Here is a 20,328-nt window from a genome sequence, read left to right as displayed (position 1 = left end):
TTCCTGACTACGCATTTTTCACTCCTCAACCTTACCGAAATGATCCTGATTTCAAAATAATCATAGAGCACGTCGTACCATTTCTTCTACCTCTCTCTTCACTACCAAAACCATCCACACTAAAAGAACAATCCCATGTCATAAACCATGTACACTTGAAAGTGGTTGCGGCCTAATCACAACAAAAATCCTTCGACACCTACATAAAAATCTATATAATTAATACTTTTTAAAAAGATAGTTCCTACTCACAGTAAGTTGTTTTGCAATGATACGGATTTCGAGCCCTTTAGCTCATCATCAGGTTGAAGGATTTCTACAAGCACGTCTCTCGACATGAATTGCAAAAGTGAATCGGCCGTTACCCCCGCCAACGCGACGTTCCAATGAGAAGCTGGTTTTTTAATGGCGCTCAATTTGAACTTGCGAAAGGTGGGAATTATAACACAAATAAATATTATAATAGTAAATACTGTAAGAAATTAATTACAAATTAGTGATTAAAGATAAAAAATAAAATATTAGAATGATACCTTAATATTATTAAATTATTATAAAAATAATAACAATTAAAATAATTAATTTAATTATTTGGACGTTTAATATTACTTATGTACATATTTAAAATGGGAGGTAGATCAAAATCTATTGTATTATTAATACATTTATCTCCATGTTCGATTTTACATTTTTTTAATTTCAAATTTCTCAAACCAAGCTAGTTCTCTCCCTTTGTTGAAACTATGTAACACTGTTGTATTTAAATTTGAATTGAAATTATGTTTTGTTTCTTTTAGATGGTCCTCAAATTCCGAAAATTTGTTCGATTTAGGCAAGTGTTCTTTTACTCTCGTTTTTATTTCTCTACCGCTTTGTCCTATACATTTAATATCACAATCATTACAATTGAGTTGGTAAACCCCGCTTTTTGCCAAGTTGTCTACCTTGCCTTTAGGTAATCTATATAATTATGTTCTTACAACCACATACTTTTTATCTGAAAAGAAATCCCTCATCCCAGTGATACCAAAGTCTTAAAAATCTCATAACCTTCCCTCATTCTACCATTTTGTCTGTTGCCTATAATGACTTAAATTCTTTAAAAAAATTCTAGCAATCTTATTCCTAATTATTCAGATATCGTGAGATGCGGTCGGGTGTGATGTAGGTTTCAGAAAAACATTTTCTTTATCGTGCCAACGTTTCGATCTTTTATTGAGATAATCTTCAGGGCCTGGGATTTACAAACGATGTTTACATTTAACAAATACATTTAGGATATGGAAAAGTGAAATTATAAAATGCAAAATATATTTTATATTTAAACAAAGTATTTCTACTCACTCAAAGTGTTTGTCTTCTGTGTAATTGTGCCATCCTTGCGTGTCGTGTTGAGAGTGCCAGTGAGATTTTGCTGTTTTATGTTTATATATGTTTGGTTTTGAAGGGGTGGGGAAGGAAGTCGGTATATAAAAGACAATTTTGTGTAAGGCGTCGACTTCTTTGAAGTGAAAAAAGCAGACCAAAGGGGAACAATGTGTTGGTAATGGTTCGGCCAGATTATCCTTTCAGGATTATATAGAAAGGGGACAAATAGGAAAAGGAAAGCTAAATTGTTCGAAAATTAGACTATGTGAAAAGTATTTGATGTGTGGAATGTAATGTAATGATATATGTATGTTATCTATATAGTATTTGGTTAATGATATTGGCGTAGCTGCGACTGAATTTACATGTATCTGTTCTGTAATTGATGCTGTGTTTATCTCTGTTGATATAAACCATTTCTAAGAAATTACGTTTAGGTTTGTTTTGTTCTGTAATTAATGCTGTGTTTATCTCTGTTGATATAAACCATTTCTAAGAAATTACGTTTATATTTGTTTTGTTCTGTATGTAATATTTTTGGATTTATGAAGTCAAAATTGTGTTGGTGTTCAAATGTGGGTAGCGAGTGCTGTGGGATTTTGCTTGGGTTTTTTGCAATCANAAATACTTTGTTTAAATATAAAATATATTTTGCATTGTATAAATTCACTTTTCCACATCCTAAATGTATTTGTTAAATGTAAACATTGTTTGTAAATCCCAGGCCCTGAAGATGATCTCAATAAAAGATCGAAACGTTGGCATGATAAAGAAAATGTTTTTCTGAAACCTACATCACACCCGACCGCATCTCACGATATCTGAATAACTATCGATTAACGGTCACTAACCTCTACACTTATTCCTAATTACCAGTTTGGATACAGTCACTAGTCAATTTCAGCAATGTCAACGCGTTGAAGACATGAGCAAAAGGAATGCAAATCCGTTTTAATCCTAGATGTAACGTAAGCCTCTGAAAGTTTAAAAAAGTCCTCCCTTTTACTACCTGATCCTAAAATCCTATTTACTCAACAAAACTTTCAAGTCATCACCTCCCTGTCAGTCGGTAAGCCACAGATCCAGCGACTCTCTAACGAAATATTTAGAACACATCCACTACACATTACACACAGCAGACATTCCTACCTATTCTGAAACGACGACTTTTCGGATGATACCGCCTTTCTTTGGTCTTGTAAAAATCAGCATGCGTGTTATATCCATGGATAGGGATGGGGGGGATAATTTATCCCCATCCCTTATCTCTACATCCATGGAGCTTGTAGGAATACCAATAAACGCACATAAATGTGAACATTTACATGCATTTACTACAACACTATCGTTCTCTACCAGCTGAATTAGTCTGGTACTTCGAGCTATATATTGACAAACGACTTAAAAAGAGCTAATATCGCGACTGAAATCACAAGAACTCAACAACCCCTATAGACTCTTTAAAAGACAGTTGAAAAATGACTTTGCAAAATAAAAAACCTCGTTTATGAGATCCGAATTGAACTTTGGAGTTTGACCAAACGTTCGAATCTCCAGCATAACCAAACCTTACTATTCAATATTTTCCTAACCATCGTGAATGCTCTTTTCTATGTGCCCAATCTTATCATTCAACGCCCTTAATATTCAATATGTCTTTGATGTAGCTAAAAACCTAAATAGGGGGTCATAACTCACTATGCCAAATAATCCTCTCTGACACTTGAACTGAACTAGCGACGTCCTAAGTGACCGTAACCCAATGCAAGGAATGATTTCCTTTCTCATTATATTTCATTTTTTAATAAAGTATTTATATATAAAGACCGATATGAAATTTAATTAAGTCCAGCAATTGGCACAGGTGTAAATATATAAACGTAAAAACGACCTAAGTTAATCACGTTTTAATAAAAATTAAACTGAAGATATTTTATTATCTCAATTTTAATTTTTATTCACTCAATTTAACAATTTTTTTTTAGTTACGAAGTAATTACTCGGTTTTAAAAGTAGCAAGTAGTCTGGAAAGTTAGGCTAAGCCCGGACGTTTCACAAATTATACTCAATGGTATAACTTGTACTACTTGTCCATCTCATACTCAACACATTATTCTCCTTTGAACACTTTTTGATACATTATTATTACATATTAAATATCAAATGTATTTTAAAATTTGGGCAATTATCTATTGTAAGTTTTAAAAAGTTAACATTAATGATTCGACTAATTTAGAAATTGATTTTGATTAAGTTTTTTTTGTTAATACATAAATATAGAGTTTAACTACTACAGAGGTTATGGTGAAAAGATGTAGAATTTGTTTTATTTATCAGCATTTAAGAAATAAAATTAAAAATATTAAAATTATACAATCATTTAATTACTTCCTATAGTGTTTAATCGAGTGATAATCCTACATATTTTAGGGCATTTAATTCATTACTATTTTTCTATTCGTTACGAATTAGTATTTATCCGATATTATTAAATTTAGGATGGATGCTTCTATCCGATGATTAACACATTTGAAAAATAATATTGGAATTACGGTGGTGAGTAGTGCAGGGATGAAAATAATCAGGGAAATCTCTCTATGACGGGAAGCCTTTTTTAAATAACAGTTTTCATTTGGGCAGAGCCGTCCTTCCGGAATTTTAACGCTTCATATGGCATGTAGTCAGAAACAGGAGTTCTGTGTGGTTTGACAGATTGACTACTTCTACTTGTGCAAAAGGATCTTCCGTGAAGAAACGACAATTCTTTAAGTTTTTGCCGAGCTTTAGACGATTATATTGTCATCATCAGGGCCTATTTATTTTGGAAAATATCGAAGTTAGAACATGTTATATCATTTAAAAAACAAAATTACAAAAAAACAATTATTTATCTTTAACTCGATGAATGTTGAAATATATCTGGAGAGCAAGAAACTGCATTTATACTAATATTAATTAAAATTAGGTGAAGCTCAGTACCTAAACAATGAACAGTATGGAGTTAATTAAAAACAATAAAACAAAATAATATAAAACTATTTATAACCACACTGGTCCTGGTGGTCCTATGTGGTCCTACCTCTGTTACACTACCGGTTATAAGTACACGTCTCTTTTTCTTAAAATAAATAATAAAGTTACTTTTTTCCTCTGGTACATTAGAATATCACAGTTAAGATTTTTTAAATTGTACTATATATAGATAACTCAAAAATAAAAGTGCTAACTTCTACCACAAGGGAGAGACATGAGGCTCAGGTGGCTTTTCCGTTACAAGTGATCTACGGGCTCGTTCAAGGACTAAGCGTCTAGTTTACAAACTTAGCCTCTAGGGCTGCACGCTCTGTTCCCTCTTTTCATTCAAAACCCTGTATGTGTTTAGGAGACCATCATAAACCGAAATGGAGCCCAATCTATCCGTTTGCACATTGCACGTACTTGGGTCTTTTTTGTTCTCATAATCCAACCTGTGTTGGTTCATCCGTGCTGATAATTATTGTTTGGTTTGTCCCACGTACTTCATATTAAAATTCCCACATGATACCTGCTAAACCACATTGCATTGCGAGCCCACTGGTACCTTTGCTTTCAGCTTCGCATGCAGAATATTTAAATTGTTTATATATTTGTATGCAATTCCCAGGTCCCAAATTTTACATTTGAACAAGCCTTTGATTTTCTGGGACACATCAGGTATGTAAGTGATACATTTAAAATGAAGAGGATTCAGATTATTGTTCTCCATTTCAGGCAATGGTATAATCGTCACACATGGGTTTGGAATTTTATTAACATTACTTGATTTGTTGACCTTATTACCAATTAAGTTCACTATTTTTCGTGGTCCGTTCGACCAATTAATATCATACAATTAATTGAGGTTTTAAGTTGAGATAAAAAGTCAATGTCACGAGCGGGATACGAACCCACGACCTTCGGCTTACGCCGCTACTCTACCACTTGAGCTATCGTGACCTCGATCCTCTTGGACACCAACTTTCACGACATCGCCCTAATTTTATTTAAAAAACTTGCGCCATTACTACGGAAAATTTTCTGATTCAACCGGAAATAATGTCCTCGTATTTGCTTTAATAAGGATAATTATTTATATGGATTTTTACTCACTAGTAGGCCATAAAAGCTTGTCTTCACCTAAATTGTCACCTTCAGCTAAATACGCCGCAGCTCTACCACTTGAGCTATCATGACTTCGATCCCCTCGGGTACCAACTTCCCATCTCAACCACACCTTTTGAATTTTCCCTTCTTTTTGCCATTTTTCAAATGTCGTGTAATCTATTCTCGGCGACAAGAGCTTTAGTGAAGTATACTTCATTTTAATTCATTAAGTTCACTATTTTTCGTGGTTCGCTTGACCAATTAATATCGTACAATTAATTAAGGTTTTAAGTTGAGATAAAAAAGTCAGTGTCACGAGCGGGATTCCAACCCACGACCTTCGGCTAGATACGCCGCTACTCTACCACTTCAGCTATCGTGACTTCGATTCCCGTATCAAGCCGAAGGTCGTGGGTTCGTATCCCTCTCGTGACACTGCCTTTTTTATCTCAACTTAAAACCTTAATTAATTGTATCTTATTACCAATGTTTTGACCATTTTGTCGATACACCATCTCATCTTTAACTTCTACTACTAGTTAATCCTAATAGTGAAATAGAAAAATCATAGGCAGGGAAGCTAGGACTAACGTAAGAGGTTTCATGAAGAACAACACTTTTCAAGGTGCATTTGCAATGAAATTCCGAACCTTTAAGATCAATTGAATTTTAAATTTTTTGAATTAAAGGGAATTAGCGTTCAATAATATTTAAATGGACACTTATTAAGTGCATAACGTAAACCTTAAGCTTAAAAAATTACACATTTTTAGATTTATCATTTCAATTCATCCAAATACATAATCTATATAAACAATGAAAAGAGGAAGTTTTGTGGACTTTACAAACATCCGGTATAAGGGAACGGCAGGTAGGATACGTGTTTACCCTTCCGCCTTGCAACAACACTGCCACTGTCTCGGGATACGTTTATTCTTTATTTTTCTAATATCGGAAAGAAATAACAAAAAACCGGAGTCATTGTTATAGATTAGCCCTGGGGGATTGAAAAGAACTCCAATTTTTTTTCCAAGCTTCCTTTTCTCTTTTTCAAAAATATAAAACTCTCTCATGCCGAAGAAAATCGAAGAAAAGGTTTACAGTTTATAAATTAACAGAAAAACAAGAGCTCGTTAACTGAATGCTTATAAAATAAAAACAAACCTTTCATTTTGATTGTTTATATGAATTATGTATTTGGATAAATTTAAATACACTCCGCAATTCGCTTTTTAAAAAATACACAGAACTATCGTTATTTGGTTATAATATAAATATAAATAATTAATAAAAGTTTAAATCAATAATAAACGTTTATGAAAATTATGTAAATGTTTCTATTAATTATAACCACGTTGATTATTTTAAAAGACTTGTTAAAAAACGTTGATTTATCATCAGTAATAATCAGACCTTTCACAAAAGTTCATTTACTACGAGACCATTCATCCGAAAGCATAACAATGACTCAAAACCCAGCGACAGATCTCATCTGCATATTTATTTTATTCAATAACTGCTGCGCGATTCTCAACGCCTTCAGGAGCTAGAAATATTTAAATTTCACAAAATATGTATTTATCGCGATTGGAGGATATTTTCCATTTCTCGGTCTTCGTCTGGAATATTACATCGTGAGGTCGGATGTGGAAACGCAAGCAATCCAATTTTGCGAAAATAGTGCAAAGCGGTCGTTATTCTTATAACGGATAAACAGCCAGATTAAGCAAAACCACGAAAGATCTAAGCTCTAATTAATACACCGACAAAGTTTGTAAACATTTATAAACATGTTTACACAATTATTTAAAACGTAAATTCAACATTAATTCGCCTTACGTTTCGACGAATACAACGGAGCTTTTCTACAAATACAAAACGCGAAACAGCAAAGGCAAAATAAAAACGCTCTTAATAGCCCCAAGTTTAATTGCAAATTGGATTCCGCGGTGGCAGGGTGGTTAGATCTCGCATTGCCACGCAGTGGTCCTGGATTCGAATCCCGGCATATCTCGTAGCTTTAAATTTTGAATAATTTGAATTAATTCAGGTTTTTACTTGAAATAAAAAAGGCAGTATCACGAGCGGGATTCGAACCCACGATCTTCGGCTAGATACGCCGCTGCTCTACCAATTGAGCTATCGTGACTTTGATCCACTCGGACACTAACTTCCCATCACACACACCTCGTGTGACACTAACACCGTGCCGAAGATCGTGGGTTCGAATCCCGCTCGTGACACTCCCTTTTTTATTTCAACTAAAACCTTAATTAATTGAAATATATTAATTAGTCAAGCGGACCACTAAAACTATTGAATTGTGAATAATATGGAAAAAGTAGTGTAAATTTGTAAATTGACACCCAATGAATAGTTGGACGTTAAGCCTACTTACTTCCAACTTTTTAACTACTTTCAATTAATTAGTAAATGTGTTAATTTGAGTACAATGCACTACCGGTTATGCTACGCAACATTTTATTTTGGACCACATAAGTTTCAAGACTTGTTTCCATATTATTTTATTTTGTATTGTAAGGTTGTCCGCGTCATACCGACTTTTATCGTTTTCTATACAGTAAATATATTTCTGTCCCTTTTTGCTTTACATTCACTTTCCAGTTCAGCTTGGCATCTAGGGTCATTCCCAGATATTTAGTTACATCGCTTTATTGTAAAATTTATACGTACCAGTTTAACCTGATTGAGTCTGATATCCATTTTTGTATTTTTATTTATGTTGTTACACCCCTTTAAAAGGATTTTAGAAGAATGGTTGATTCAACTGGTATTGTCTCTGTATCATCTGCAAACGTGGTAATTTTTACGCCATTCATTTTCAAGTAAAATATTGCGGCACTCTCGCATTTATTCTTCTTAATTATTTTTCTTTCTTCTGAATATAATTCTTATCGTTTGACTCTAAAATGTTTGTCAGTTTAGTAGGACGTGATAGTAGCTATTTACTACTTTTGTAGCATCCATCTTTGTTTAATTATAAGTCCTTTATGCCAGACATGGTCCAACGCCTGTGTACAGAACGTCTTTTATTTTCGATCGATTGTTTGATCAAAATTTCCTTCGAGAGGTTTTTTTTTCTATTACATCCGGTGGATTTGGTCTATTGTTTACTGTTTTGATCGGAATCCAAATTAGTGATCTGAGATAATTTTTTGTTTTCTAATATTTTTGGTTATAAATTGTCCAAAATCGTAGAGACTGCAAGAAGTAACAATATGACTCTATGTGATTTGACCTCATATGGTAGTTTTACGCGTTTTTGTACCATGATTCTGCAAATTTTCGGATACTGGTAACATAATTTAGTCTGATTTCAGCATAAAATATGTATGTTTACTTAGTTTAATTTTAATTAGATGAGTGAGTGGGAAGAGCCGTACGTAACGAGAAGTAACGATCGGGAAGGTAAGACTTTAGGATTAGATAATAGGTAGCGGTGAGGAACTTTGCTTTTACACAGCATCCCATCATGCCAGACATGATCGAATGCTAATACTCACCCAGACGTAAGAAAAGAGCTAAAATATATCAAATAATTAAACAGTCTGAATTTATTAAACACTTCTAATTATACTAAGAAATGGAATATTTCAGCTACTGACGTAATATTAAAATAATATCTACCATTTCAACAGTATATAATACTTAGGTATATCTCTGTTAGAAACAAAGAGAATAAACAAACTCACAATCGTCAACAAACAAACTGGAGATGATAAACAATTCAAAATTAAAATTGTTGCCATCGTCTTCAGTTTTAAAGGCAAACAGACTTAAAAAGACGCAGACAAATTAAAAATGAAAAAAAAAACATTTGTTTAATATCGACAATTGAGTTATATCAGTTCCCAATGATCTGTGTTGCCAATGAGTGCCCGATATTCCGCCATCGGCTCTCTCACTTACTCAGTCACACAAACAAACAACTATACACACAATAAAAATCACTTAAAAATCGGAACAGAGGACCAAGCAGTCCACTACCGTGCCCAAGGACTGTCTTTATGTCGGGTGCCGTGCCTATTCGCTCCCTGTAAAGGGCCAAGGCTTACTCTCCTCGATTAAGTGACACACTGAGAAACATTTCTCTACAAGTGGGACCGTGAGTGAGTCCGTGCGTCGGGTATGGCCTATCCTAAAACGGGTGAGCATCCCTTCCTTGCGTTCCAGACCTTCGGTGCGTCTTTCATACCTTTCCTTTGTCGCTGCCAACGTTCTTTTATTGCGTTCTTTGCTACTCGTCAGTTCCGGATCACGGAGATCTGTCTAGAGGGCAAGATGTTCCAGCTTTCGCCTCTCGTCTCCAAGATCGTTGCCCTCCAGCTCGACGTGTCCGGCTACCCAGACGTTTATCAACATATTTCCGAGTGAAAAATGTTTATTATATTTTCCCCTCTCACACGGCGCACTCTCAACACGACACACTTTGAGCCCTGAAGATGATCTCAATAAAGATCGAAACGTTGGCACGATAAAGAAAATATTTTTCTAAAAACCTACGTCACACCAGACCGCATCTCACGATCTCCGAATAATTATATTTTCCCTTGCATTCTGCAACGAAAAACTGCAAGTGTAACGTCGGATAAAATCAAACCTGTGAAATATAAATTTATTGCAGAAAAAGTTTTTTGCCCGTGAAGAAAGTAAAAACAGAACATATTTCCTGTTTCCAGTTTTGATTAATTGTCACGTTTGGAAATGATTCCAATTCATTTTTCTGCACTTTGTGTGCTGATTTTGCCTTGATCACCTTTCGGCACGGTCGCAGCAGACGAGTCAAAGAAGTTTTTTTTCGTTTCAGAACAATTACTGTGTCAACTGTGAATAATAGCTGACCGTATGAGATTGGATGTGTTGGCGAGATACGTTTATTTGTACCTGACCGGCCCCCCCCTTCGTACAGCTTCGTACTCTTTTGATGAAATAAACGAATTTAGAAAGGAGCGACGTCTACTTTTTTACGACAAATAATATCGTTTGACATATTTATTACCTCCAGGAATAAGGAAAAACTGATAGCCTTGAATGTTATGGTTTTACAGAACACTAACTTTTATCGAACTGATTATCAGGTTTGTTTTCAACAATCAATGTTTAATTTCAATCAATATATAATACAAGTTTTAAATATGAAAAACTAAATATTTTTTAAAGATAATGATCCGCCATCCTTCCAGTAGCGGCCTTGGTAGACCTCCAAGACCATCTTTCCATCGAGAACCATCTTCCAAGAGGATCAGACTCAACAAAACCAATCCCTGCAAATAACATTCACCCTTCTCCATCAATTTACTAAAACTCATTTTTTCTCCCAGCAACCAGTGTCTTTGCTATTTCCTTCTTTATATCTATAAAATACCTACTTCAAACCTAAACTTGATTTTAAAGAAGTATAACTGAACAGACGGTATAAACTACTCAAAAGACTGATTGACAAGTGTTCGAAACTTTCACAACAAAACAAACTCCTCATACTACAGTACAAATAATCTGGGTGTACAAAATCGAACTTTGTGGGTTAACAGAGCGTTCCAACTTCCAAAGGATCGCGTCCAAAATACTTCAAATCATTGCATTTCAAATCTACTCCCATTTGTCCTCGAAACTGTAAGGAGTCGATAGTGACGCCTCCAGTAAGCCCTGGACCCTCACCACAAACATCTAGTCCAACACCTTTCATCCCAAACCCTTCCCGATATGCTCCTTAGTAAAGACAAGTTTGATTGGAATATTTAAAGAATTACTTTTTTATTCTTATATATTGTTTTCTATATATTGTTTAAAAGAAATGATGGGCATCTGGTACAAAAAGCTCAAAGAATATCATGCTTTAGTACTGGTGTTCATAAAACAACACCCACAGCCGCAAAGAAACGTATCCTCAGCTTGCTGCCCTTACCAATAATTTTAAAAGAGTAGCAGCGAACTGAAAATTCATCGGACAGTGTAAAGAAAGTAAGAAAGGTAAATCAAACAAAAAAGCTACATAATTATTTATAAGAAAGCAAAGCTCTTCTATGTTATACAGACGGCCGAAAGATAAGAAACCGGGTATGAGCATAAAGGGCCTAATCGTGGGCACCACTTAGCTCTTGGTCTCACCACAACCATTTTTGAAGCCAAACTGCTAGTCATAGATACAAGTGCATATGAAATAAATAACATCTCAAGGGTGCCACAATAACAATTCTATCAGATAGCCACGCATCTCTAATGGCTCTCCAGGTTTGTATGCAACTGCTTAACAACCATATCAAAACTGGGATCTATAAATAGCCCAACGGTGGTCATGAGAGAATTTTAGGCAACGATGGAGTAGACGTATTAAAATGTATCCTCGGAACAACACATGACCAAAATCTAAAATTTTTGGCATCTTATACCCACATTAGAACAGGAATCTTGGGTTAGTATGCATGCACGAGGCAGGCAAAATGGACTACTCGCAGAAACAACCCAATGAGAAAAGTGGAAGATCCTACTGAATAGAAAACTATTAAAAACAATAACTGGTATATTTACGGGTCATGCTCCAATAAAATACAACTTGAATAGAATTAAACTTAAACAGATGACTAACTTGGATTATTCCTTCAATAGGTAGACCCAAAAGGAAATAAAGCTAAGAAAAGTTTAGTAACTAGGACAACCATAACTCTGCACTATACGCTTTTCATAACATACTGCTGACAATTCCTTACTATACTAAAGAAACGAAAATCTTTTAGGAAAACCACTAGCAGAAATCGGACACAATAGACTAAAGTTTAACTGCTAAAAGGGGAAATCCCTTCGACGCAAAATTCCTAAAACTCGAAGCCAAAACGAAATTGGTAACAGTCGAATACATTTTTAAATGGCCATTGCCTTTTATGATTATTCAGCAAGATAACTGAAATATCGCCAATGGGGCTAATTTCTATTGACAAGGGGTTTAATTCGTTAATTTTATATTTATCCACATTTGCTTAGTGGTCATAATTGACCATATTAATTATTCCAGTTATTTTCCTTTTTATCTATGGTTTTTCATCTCAACCAAAAACATTAAATAAAAGGAATAATTTATATTTATCTATTAAACTGACATCTCTAAAAATGAAAAGCCTTTTTCATCAATGCTATATATATATTAAAATAGCATTTAATATTTATATATATATGTATACGTATATATATACGTTTTGCCACCTTCATCTTCTTATTGAAAAATTAACGGGGATTTCAACGGTGCTTATAGATTTTAAGAGAAATGTTTAGATTAAAAGATATCACGATTTTCCGACGCCAGGACGTGATATCTTTCANATGCTATATATATATTAAAATAGCATTTAATATTTTTTCTAAAATTGGTTAATCTTTAAGTAAGGTATTGGTTGACATAGAAAGTCAGTGTGACGAGATTTGAACTCACGCCCTTCGGCTAAATACGCCGCTGCTCTACCAGTTGAGCTATCGTGACTTCGATCCACTCGGACACCAACTTCCACGACATTGACCTTATTTTATTTAAAAACTTGGACCATTATTACGGAAAATTTTCTGATTCAACCGGAAATAATCTTCTCGTATTTGCTTTAATAAGTATAATTATTTATTTGGATTTTTACTCACTAGTAAGCCATAAAAGCTTGATCTTTTAATGATACAGTGAATTTTTAATTTTAAAACAATAATTTTATTACATTCTAATTGTAAATAGAGGTAGTTACTATTTAATTAATGGCGCGTACTTTTAGTTATCAGATTTTCACACATTGTTTCAATCTGTTCTCAGTTCTTTTCCACTGATTACAGGTGCCTCGGTGGTTGTGTTCAATCACGGTAAAAGCTGCGATAAATCAAAAACAGACCCTTTCGAATCTTCACGTTTCTCCAGTCAGCCCGTTGCTGGAACGCCATGTTGTAAAACGTTTGAACTCAAACAGCGAAAATAGGCGGACCAGGGATCGGAATTTCACTATTGGGAAAGTTAACAAGGCCGAAATCAATAAATGTAACGTTTGCACAACTCTGTTCTACTCGGAGGTTTAAGTCCAACATGGTGTTCTTTGTATTTTTCTCCCACTCGCTCCGGGGTCGTACATGAGATAAACCCTTATTCTTGTGAATCATATTGCTCAAAATACAGGTATTTCTTTCTATATTCCCAACAACGATGATGAATTAAAAAAAAAAAATTTAGTACGGATTTCATATTTTGGGTTCTATTAAAATGAGCTGATCAGAGTTTATTAGACGCGCATTAACGTTGTTAACTTGCTACAAAAATTCCTGTACGTGGAATTTTAGGTATTTTATGCATACACCCAACTTTCCGTTACAACCCATTTTTAAAGGCCATAAAAATTTATAAAGCTATACTGGTTTTATTTTACAATCCAATGCATCATCACCACTTTACAATAATTTTCAGGTACTTGAAATAAGTTCTTTTTTAATTCAATATTTTGATAATGATGGATTAAAAATGTAAAAAATTTGAACTCATAAAAATAAATAAAATGACGATTTGCTAGTCTCACCGTTGAAAAGATGCTTCCAAACTGTTCTTCACCGATAAATGTTAAATTGCTATGATGGGTGGCTAATTCTCGCCACAACGCGTGCGGAAGAAAATCACCGGTTAATTAGACACCGGTCAACACGCAGATAACACATTGAACATCATTGAACTGAATAACATAGCAAAATCAAAAACAAAACATTTATAAACATAAATCAAAACTTTTTCTCAATAAACTGTTTCTTTTATATTTTCTTGTTCATTCTTTAAACCCAATTTGTGTTTTACAGATTTTCTTTTCTAGGAGAATAAAAAACATCGTACATAAAATCTCGCTGTTTCGGTCTGTCGACACGTTTTAAATTTTCATCAACTCCAATGTTTAACACTGAAAAACGCAAAACCGAAGATAGCACCAACCACAAATTTCCCTTCAATTACGTAAGAACGCGACTGACTCGGACCCATAGTAACCCAATGAAGATGGCGAAGTGACGAAATTCTTTTGACAAACCAACAAAGCAAGCTGACCAGTAGACAAAATATAGTATATACTATATTCTTTTTGAAAAAAGCCCATTTCTAAGTATGTCGGGTTCAAATGCGGGACCGAACCCGCGACCTTTACCTTACAGTGATGAGCGTCGTGTCAACGCCTAAATCGTTGCGGCCACCGACGCCCCCTTAAATATTTTTATTGTTGTTTCGTTGAAAATTTTGAAGGAGACGAGTAATGAAAAATAACAAATTTACCAAAAATATGGGTATTTTTTCTTTTAGCGTTTGTTTGAAGACTATTTTTCTTTGTAGTACAAATAAGTTAATATCATCACTGGCTTTTAATGTTACGGTGATATTGTTTGTAAATAGGAATTAAAGGTTTTATCATTTAAATCTCGTCACTATTACTCATTATTTACCTTTTAAAATGTAAATTATTATTATTGGGTTGTCCGGAAAATAATGCAGGATTTTGGTATTAAACAAAAAAAAAGAAACTAGTTACTTTAAAGCAATGTTCTTTAATCAAAATAATTTCCCNATACAAATGAGTAATCCTGTAAACGTAAACAGAATATTTTATATAGATTTTTTTTAATGAAAACTTAAAATCCTGCATTATTTTCCGGACAACCCAATAGTAATCATTACGGTATTGTGAAACGTCTGCGTACAATGTGATGAACTTTTACATAGTAGTTACCGATCATGTTCGTCTGCCTGTCCTGGGTTTGCCTGTTATTTCGCCATTTTCAGTGTGATTTCTGTGAAGTCAAGTTTCTTTTATAAAGAGAGTGAGAGGTGGTGTGTCGGAGTTGACTTTGTCAGTGCTTTTGGTGAATTAAGTCTGGATTATTTTTATTTTGTTCCGGTACTTTTTCTTTTTAATTGTCGTGTTATCTTTTTAGTATCGTGTTTTGAATGGTGTAAACTATGTACGCAAATAGTTGTTTATATGTTTGCAAGTTTTAGGGTTGAATGTGTTTTGTTTGAATATTACTGGATTTACTAGTAGTATGTTCACTTTTCTTCCTTTATGGAGTGAGGTCCTGCAGTAGTTTATGATTTACCTGATTTGCAGTCATTGCCCCTAAATCTTATATGTTTTTGTGTCAATAAAACAATGATTAGCCAACCAAAATAATCGGTTGAATTATATTGCGATGTGGAGAAATGGTCATTTTTTAATTCAGAATTTACTTCAAATTTATAGAAGTGAATTGATACTTTAAATTATTCATAAATTCCTTAATAGAATAAAAGTATTTCGTGTTGATTGTGAAATTTTTGTTTATTACCTTCCATATAATAACTAGCAGCTTTAAAGAAATATGTAGAATACAACAAAAGTAGTTTAAAATTTAATTTTGAAAAAATTAAATAATGTTTAGTTGCTGACGTTGAAACGTCAATTGTCTCAGGTTTCACTATCTTATAGCGGTTTTCCAACCAATGATGTAAAAATAATAATGTGGTGATCAACGGTTAGTTGAAAATAGACGATGTATCAAATGTGAGGTACACATAATATTTAAAAATAAGATAAGAGGTAAATGTTAAATAATTAAAAAATAAAATAAACTTTTCTGACTGAATGTGATTAATTAATATAATTCATATATTTGAGTTATGTAATGCCAAAGAACACTTGTTATTTTAGAAAGTTTGGGAAGCATTTCTTTAATTGTATTGAATTTGTTTATTAAAATATTCTCCAATTTGCAGAATATTTGGACAATATATTTTGCTGATATTGTCTCATAAAATTTTAAAAATGTATATTCAATTAAGCTTGTTTTAATAAAACGATTAATTCCATTTTGCGAAATTGGTTGGTGCTATTTTATAATATTGCATAAACATCACATATATAATACTGTACAATAATTCAATTTTTATGGAAGATTTTATGGACCCAAAGCAAGTGATGATAAAATTGGCTTAAAGTATATTCTATCGCGTGTAGCTTTAGGACTTGCGTAGTAAACATACATTAAATATATCATATATAAATATGATTTTTTTCTATGTAACATTTTTCATTTTAAGAGTGGCGTTTTTTTCCATTTTTGAGCTATACTAATGTCACCAAGGTTTGTTTTCTCAAGGATAAGAGTTATAGGAATAGGAAAAAAATTATCAAGAGTTAAGTAAAAATTAGCGGATATTAATTGTAATTTTTTTTTCTTTATTTGTACCTTGAGTGAGTTGAAAGCAGACTGCGATTATAATGATGTGGAGCTCCATTTTCAAGACGACATCGAAATCGCGGCGAGATTTTTCGACGGAAAAGGCTAGATGTTATTGGTACGAACGGCGGGTAAAGACTGAAGGAATTTCAACCCCCCGGCCGTCGAAACAGCGCACCTCCGCGACGTCCCACCCCGAAGCCCCGTTTCCACCCCCGGTTCTCGACGTTTTTCCAAACTTTCGAGAATCAATTCGATCTATTGCAATCTTTATGAATGCTTGTCATTAAGTTCAATGGAGGAGTTTTGATACGAGTTTAATTACAATATTTTCTTGTCAATCTTGTGAAAAAGGGCCGTCTTCTGGTTGTCAAAACATGAAATTAATGGAGTTATGATCCCTATTATGACTTTTGTTCGATTTGGATATTTCGTCCAAGTTTGATATTCAGACCTAACTTACTATATTGGAATCACACTTAAGAGACTTTCAAGACGACACTTTCAAGTTATTCGTCGTTTCCATGTGTGGGGTTAACTAAAAATATTTTTTTTTATTAAAAAAATTAAAACATAAAAACCTAATATTTATGAAACGTATTGGTTGAGATAAAAAAGTCAGTGTCACGAGCGGGATTCGAACCCACGACCTTCGGCTAAATACGCCACTACTCTACCACTTGGGCTATCCTGACTTCGATCCGCTCGGACGCTAACTTCCCATCTGACGTTTTTTATTTCAACCAATACCTTTCATAAATATGAATTAATTGAAAAATGTTAATTGGTCAATCGGACCACATACTGAAATGGATTTAATAATTAAACTGAAGTATATCTTCACTAAAGCTCTCCGTGGCCATTTCATATGTCGCCGAGAATCAAATAGATTACACGACATTTGAAAAATGGGAAAAAGGAGGGCAAATTCAAGAGGTGAGGTTGAGGTGGGAGTAGCGGCGTATTTAGCCGACGGTCGTGGGTTCGAATCCCTCTCGTGACACCAACTTTTTTATCTCAACCAATACCTTTCATAAATATTAATTAATTGAAAAATGTTAATTGGTCAATCGGACCACGAACTGTAATGGATTGAATAAAAAAAACATCAAAATTCAACGTATAACCTCCGGTTTGAGACCTAAACCCTGGGACAGGTTCTCTCCGGTCGATTGACAGCTCGATCAGGTTCAGTCCTGTCAGTTTAATGGAAAAATTTTCATTTCATTTATTGAAACATACAGAATTTTTCTATGCTTCACATTCCTTCAATCACGTTTACATCACCATATGCTCTTATCTAACCTTCGAACATATTCTTCTCAATATCGAAGGACATCGCGTCAAAATCAGACGATATTTATTACCCGGGTCGTTTTTGACATAGGCAAATCTTCCAAATTCAAAGAAGTCAGAGTTTCGCCTTATCTAGCTTCACTAATTGCACATATCACACTGCCTCAACAGTAATTTTCAGTGAACTGTTTATTTAAACAAAGAATAAAAACTACGAGTATATAAACTAAGGATATGTAGCTTTTCCCTCGAACCCTCCAAAAATTTAAATAGTGATAGTAAGATAATAAAAGTAATCAATATGGATCCCACAGATCTCAAGAAACTCTGGGTAAATCTCACAATATAGAAGGTTATTTATTTGAGAATTCACAAATTTCATGGTCCGCTTGACCAATTAATATTTTACAATTAATTAAGGTTTTTAGTTGAGATAAAAAAGTCAATGGCACGAGCGGGATTCGAACCCACGATCTTCGGCTAGATACGCCCCTGCTCTACCACCTGAGCTATCGTGACCTCGATCCACTCAGACACCAACTTCCTATCTCAACCCCACCTTTTGAGTTTTCCCTCCTTTTTGCCATTTTTTCAAATGTCGTGTAATCAGATTGGATTCTCGGCGACAAATGGTGGTAGAGCAGCGGCGTATCTAGCCGAAGATCGTGGATTCGAATCCCGCTCGTGCCATTGACTTTTTTATCTCAGCTAAAAACCTTAATTATTTGAGAATGTTAGGTTAAGTAACAAAATATTTTAAGAAGCACTTTAATTTTTTATAATAAGAAATGGTTTTTAATGCACAAGGTTTCTTTGTAATAATCTCAATATTTTGTTTATAGTAAGGAAAATAATCAAATATAATTAATTTTTTTTTCTTCCTATTCACATTAGGATTTGTCTGAAAGAAAAAATATGTATTAAAAAAATTACGTTCAGAGTAAATTTGAATGATAGACGGTATTTTTCAAGAAGGAACGACAGCAAAAGTCACGCATAAGGCTGTAAGCTGATTGTCGGCAGGTTTTTGTCCGAAATAGGACAGATTTGCTTTAGCCCGAGTAGACGGCTGGGTTTGAGAGAGGCCATAAATCCTGAGCGACAATAACTCAAAACTTCTGGAAGTTCATTCTCAAAGAGATTAATAAAAAAACTTTTTTTTCCTCCGTTTAGATTATTATATTGGATCGTATCTGGCTGCTTTTGAAATGACAAAGGGAAAAAAGATACGGTACACATCAGTCGAGAATTGAAAGCGGGCCAACTCCTTAAACATATAAATTGAAGAAATGGCCTTTTAAAATAATATCATACCACGACGGACCTGTTTTCAACACACTTTACCCCAGCACTAAAAGTTGAAAACAAATTAATTTTATTTTACATTTGATTATTTCACATTGTTAACGGCTATTACATTGCAAATGGTAATGATAGTTTGATGTTCCTAGCCGTTGTTGAGAGTGAATGTATTTATTGGCGTGCATTGTAGTGTGAGAGAACCGATGGCGGAATACCCCAACCACCCTCAATTATGTTAATTATCAGGTGTAAAGGATGTTGGATGAATATTAAGTACTCGCCCAACCTAACTGAGTGAATGGCTGTAAATAGTAAAGAAGGTATTTAAAAACGAGTATGAGAGTACCTACGTTTAAAAACTCCATTCGTTGAGAACTTAAACTAATTGTGTAATTTTAAAAAATGACTGTTTTGTTTTTTGTTGCTGTTACATCCTATTGAGACCTGCCATTACTATGTTAAAGGTATAGTCTAATTCGACTAACCGATAATCGAAATATTTTTATTAGTTTATTCAATTTTCATTTTGATTTCTGTCATCCGCAAGAATTAAAAATGTAACCATCAGAGTCAATATTCAAAGTTTTCTCAAATATGTGGTGATTAGTGACCGTTTCCATGATCATTCGGAAATCGTGAGATGCGGTCTGGTGTGACATAGGTATTAGAAAAACGTTTTCTTTATCGTGTCAACGTTTCGAACTTTATTGAGATCATCTTCAGGGTCCGAATTGGCACTCTCAACACGACGCGCAAGAATGGCACAATTACGCAGAAAACAAACACTTTGAGCGTTGAAGATGATCAATGAAGATCGAAACGTTGGCACGATAAAGAAAATGTTTTTCTGATACCTACGTCACTCCAGACCGCATCTCACGATTTCCGATTTTCCTCAAATAACTCTAGCTCTAGCTTCTTTCCTTCCATTATTTTTTCCTGGATTATTGGATTAGATCCTATCTCTCCAATAGAAGTTTAAGGAAAAGTTTACAGGTAGGCTGTATGTCCTCT

General features: G+C 34.1%; 1 protein-coding gene across 2 annotated transcripts in view; it reads right to left on the bottom strand.

The window, feature by feature from the left end:
- The window catches only part of LOC106665877 (limbic system-associated membrane protein-like), a 489,908-nt gene extending 473,068 nt beyond the window's left edge, over positions 1-16,840 (bottom strand). For both annotated transcript variants that reach the window (XM_014392677.2, XM_014392678.2), the window contains exon 1: positions 16,726-16,840. In XM_014392677.2, the coding sequence (XP_014248163.1) occupies positions 16,726-16,774 (49 nt within the window). In that variant the 5' untranslated portion in view covers positions 16,775-16,840. The remainder of the gene's footprint in view (positions 1-16,725) is intronic.
- Between the last annotated feature and the right edge of the window lie 3,488 nt (positions 16,841-20,328).

The sequence above is a fragment of the Cimex lectularius genome, unplaced genomic scaffold (genome assembly GCF_000648675.2).
Source record: "Cimex lectularius strain Harlan isolate CLEC.00 unplaced genomic scaffold, Clec_2.1 scaffold12, whole genome shotgun sequence".
Lineage (NCBI taxonomy): Eukaryota > Metazoa > Arthropoda > Insecta > Hemiptera > Cimicidae > Cimex > Cimex lectularius.
The sequence above is the reverse complement of the archived record's forward strand: the minus strand, read 5'-3'. Positions and strand labels throughout refer to the sequence as shown.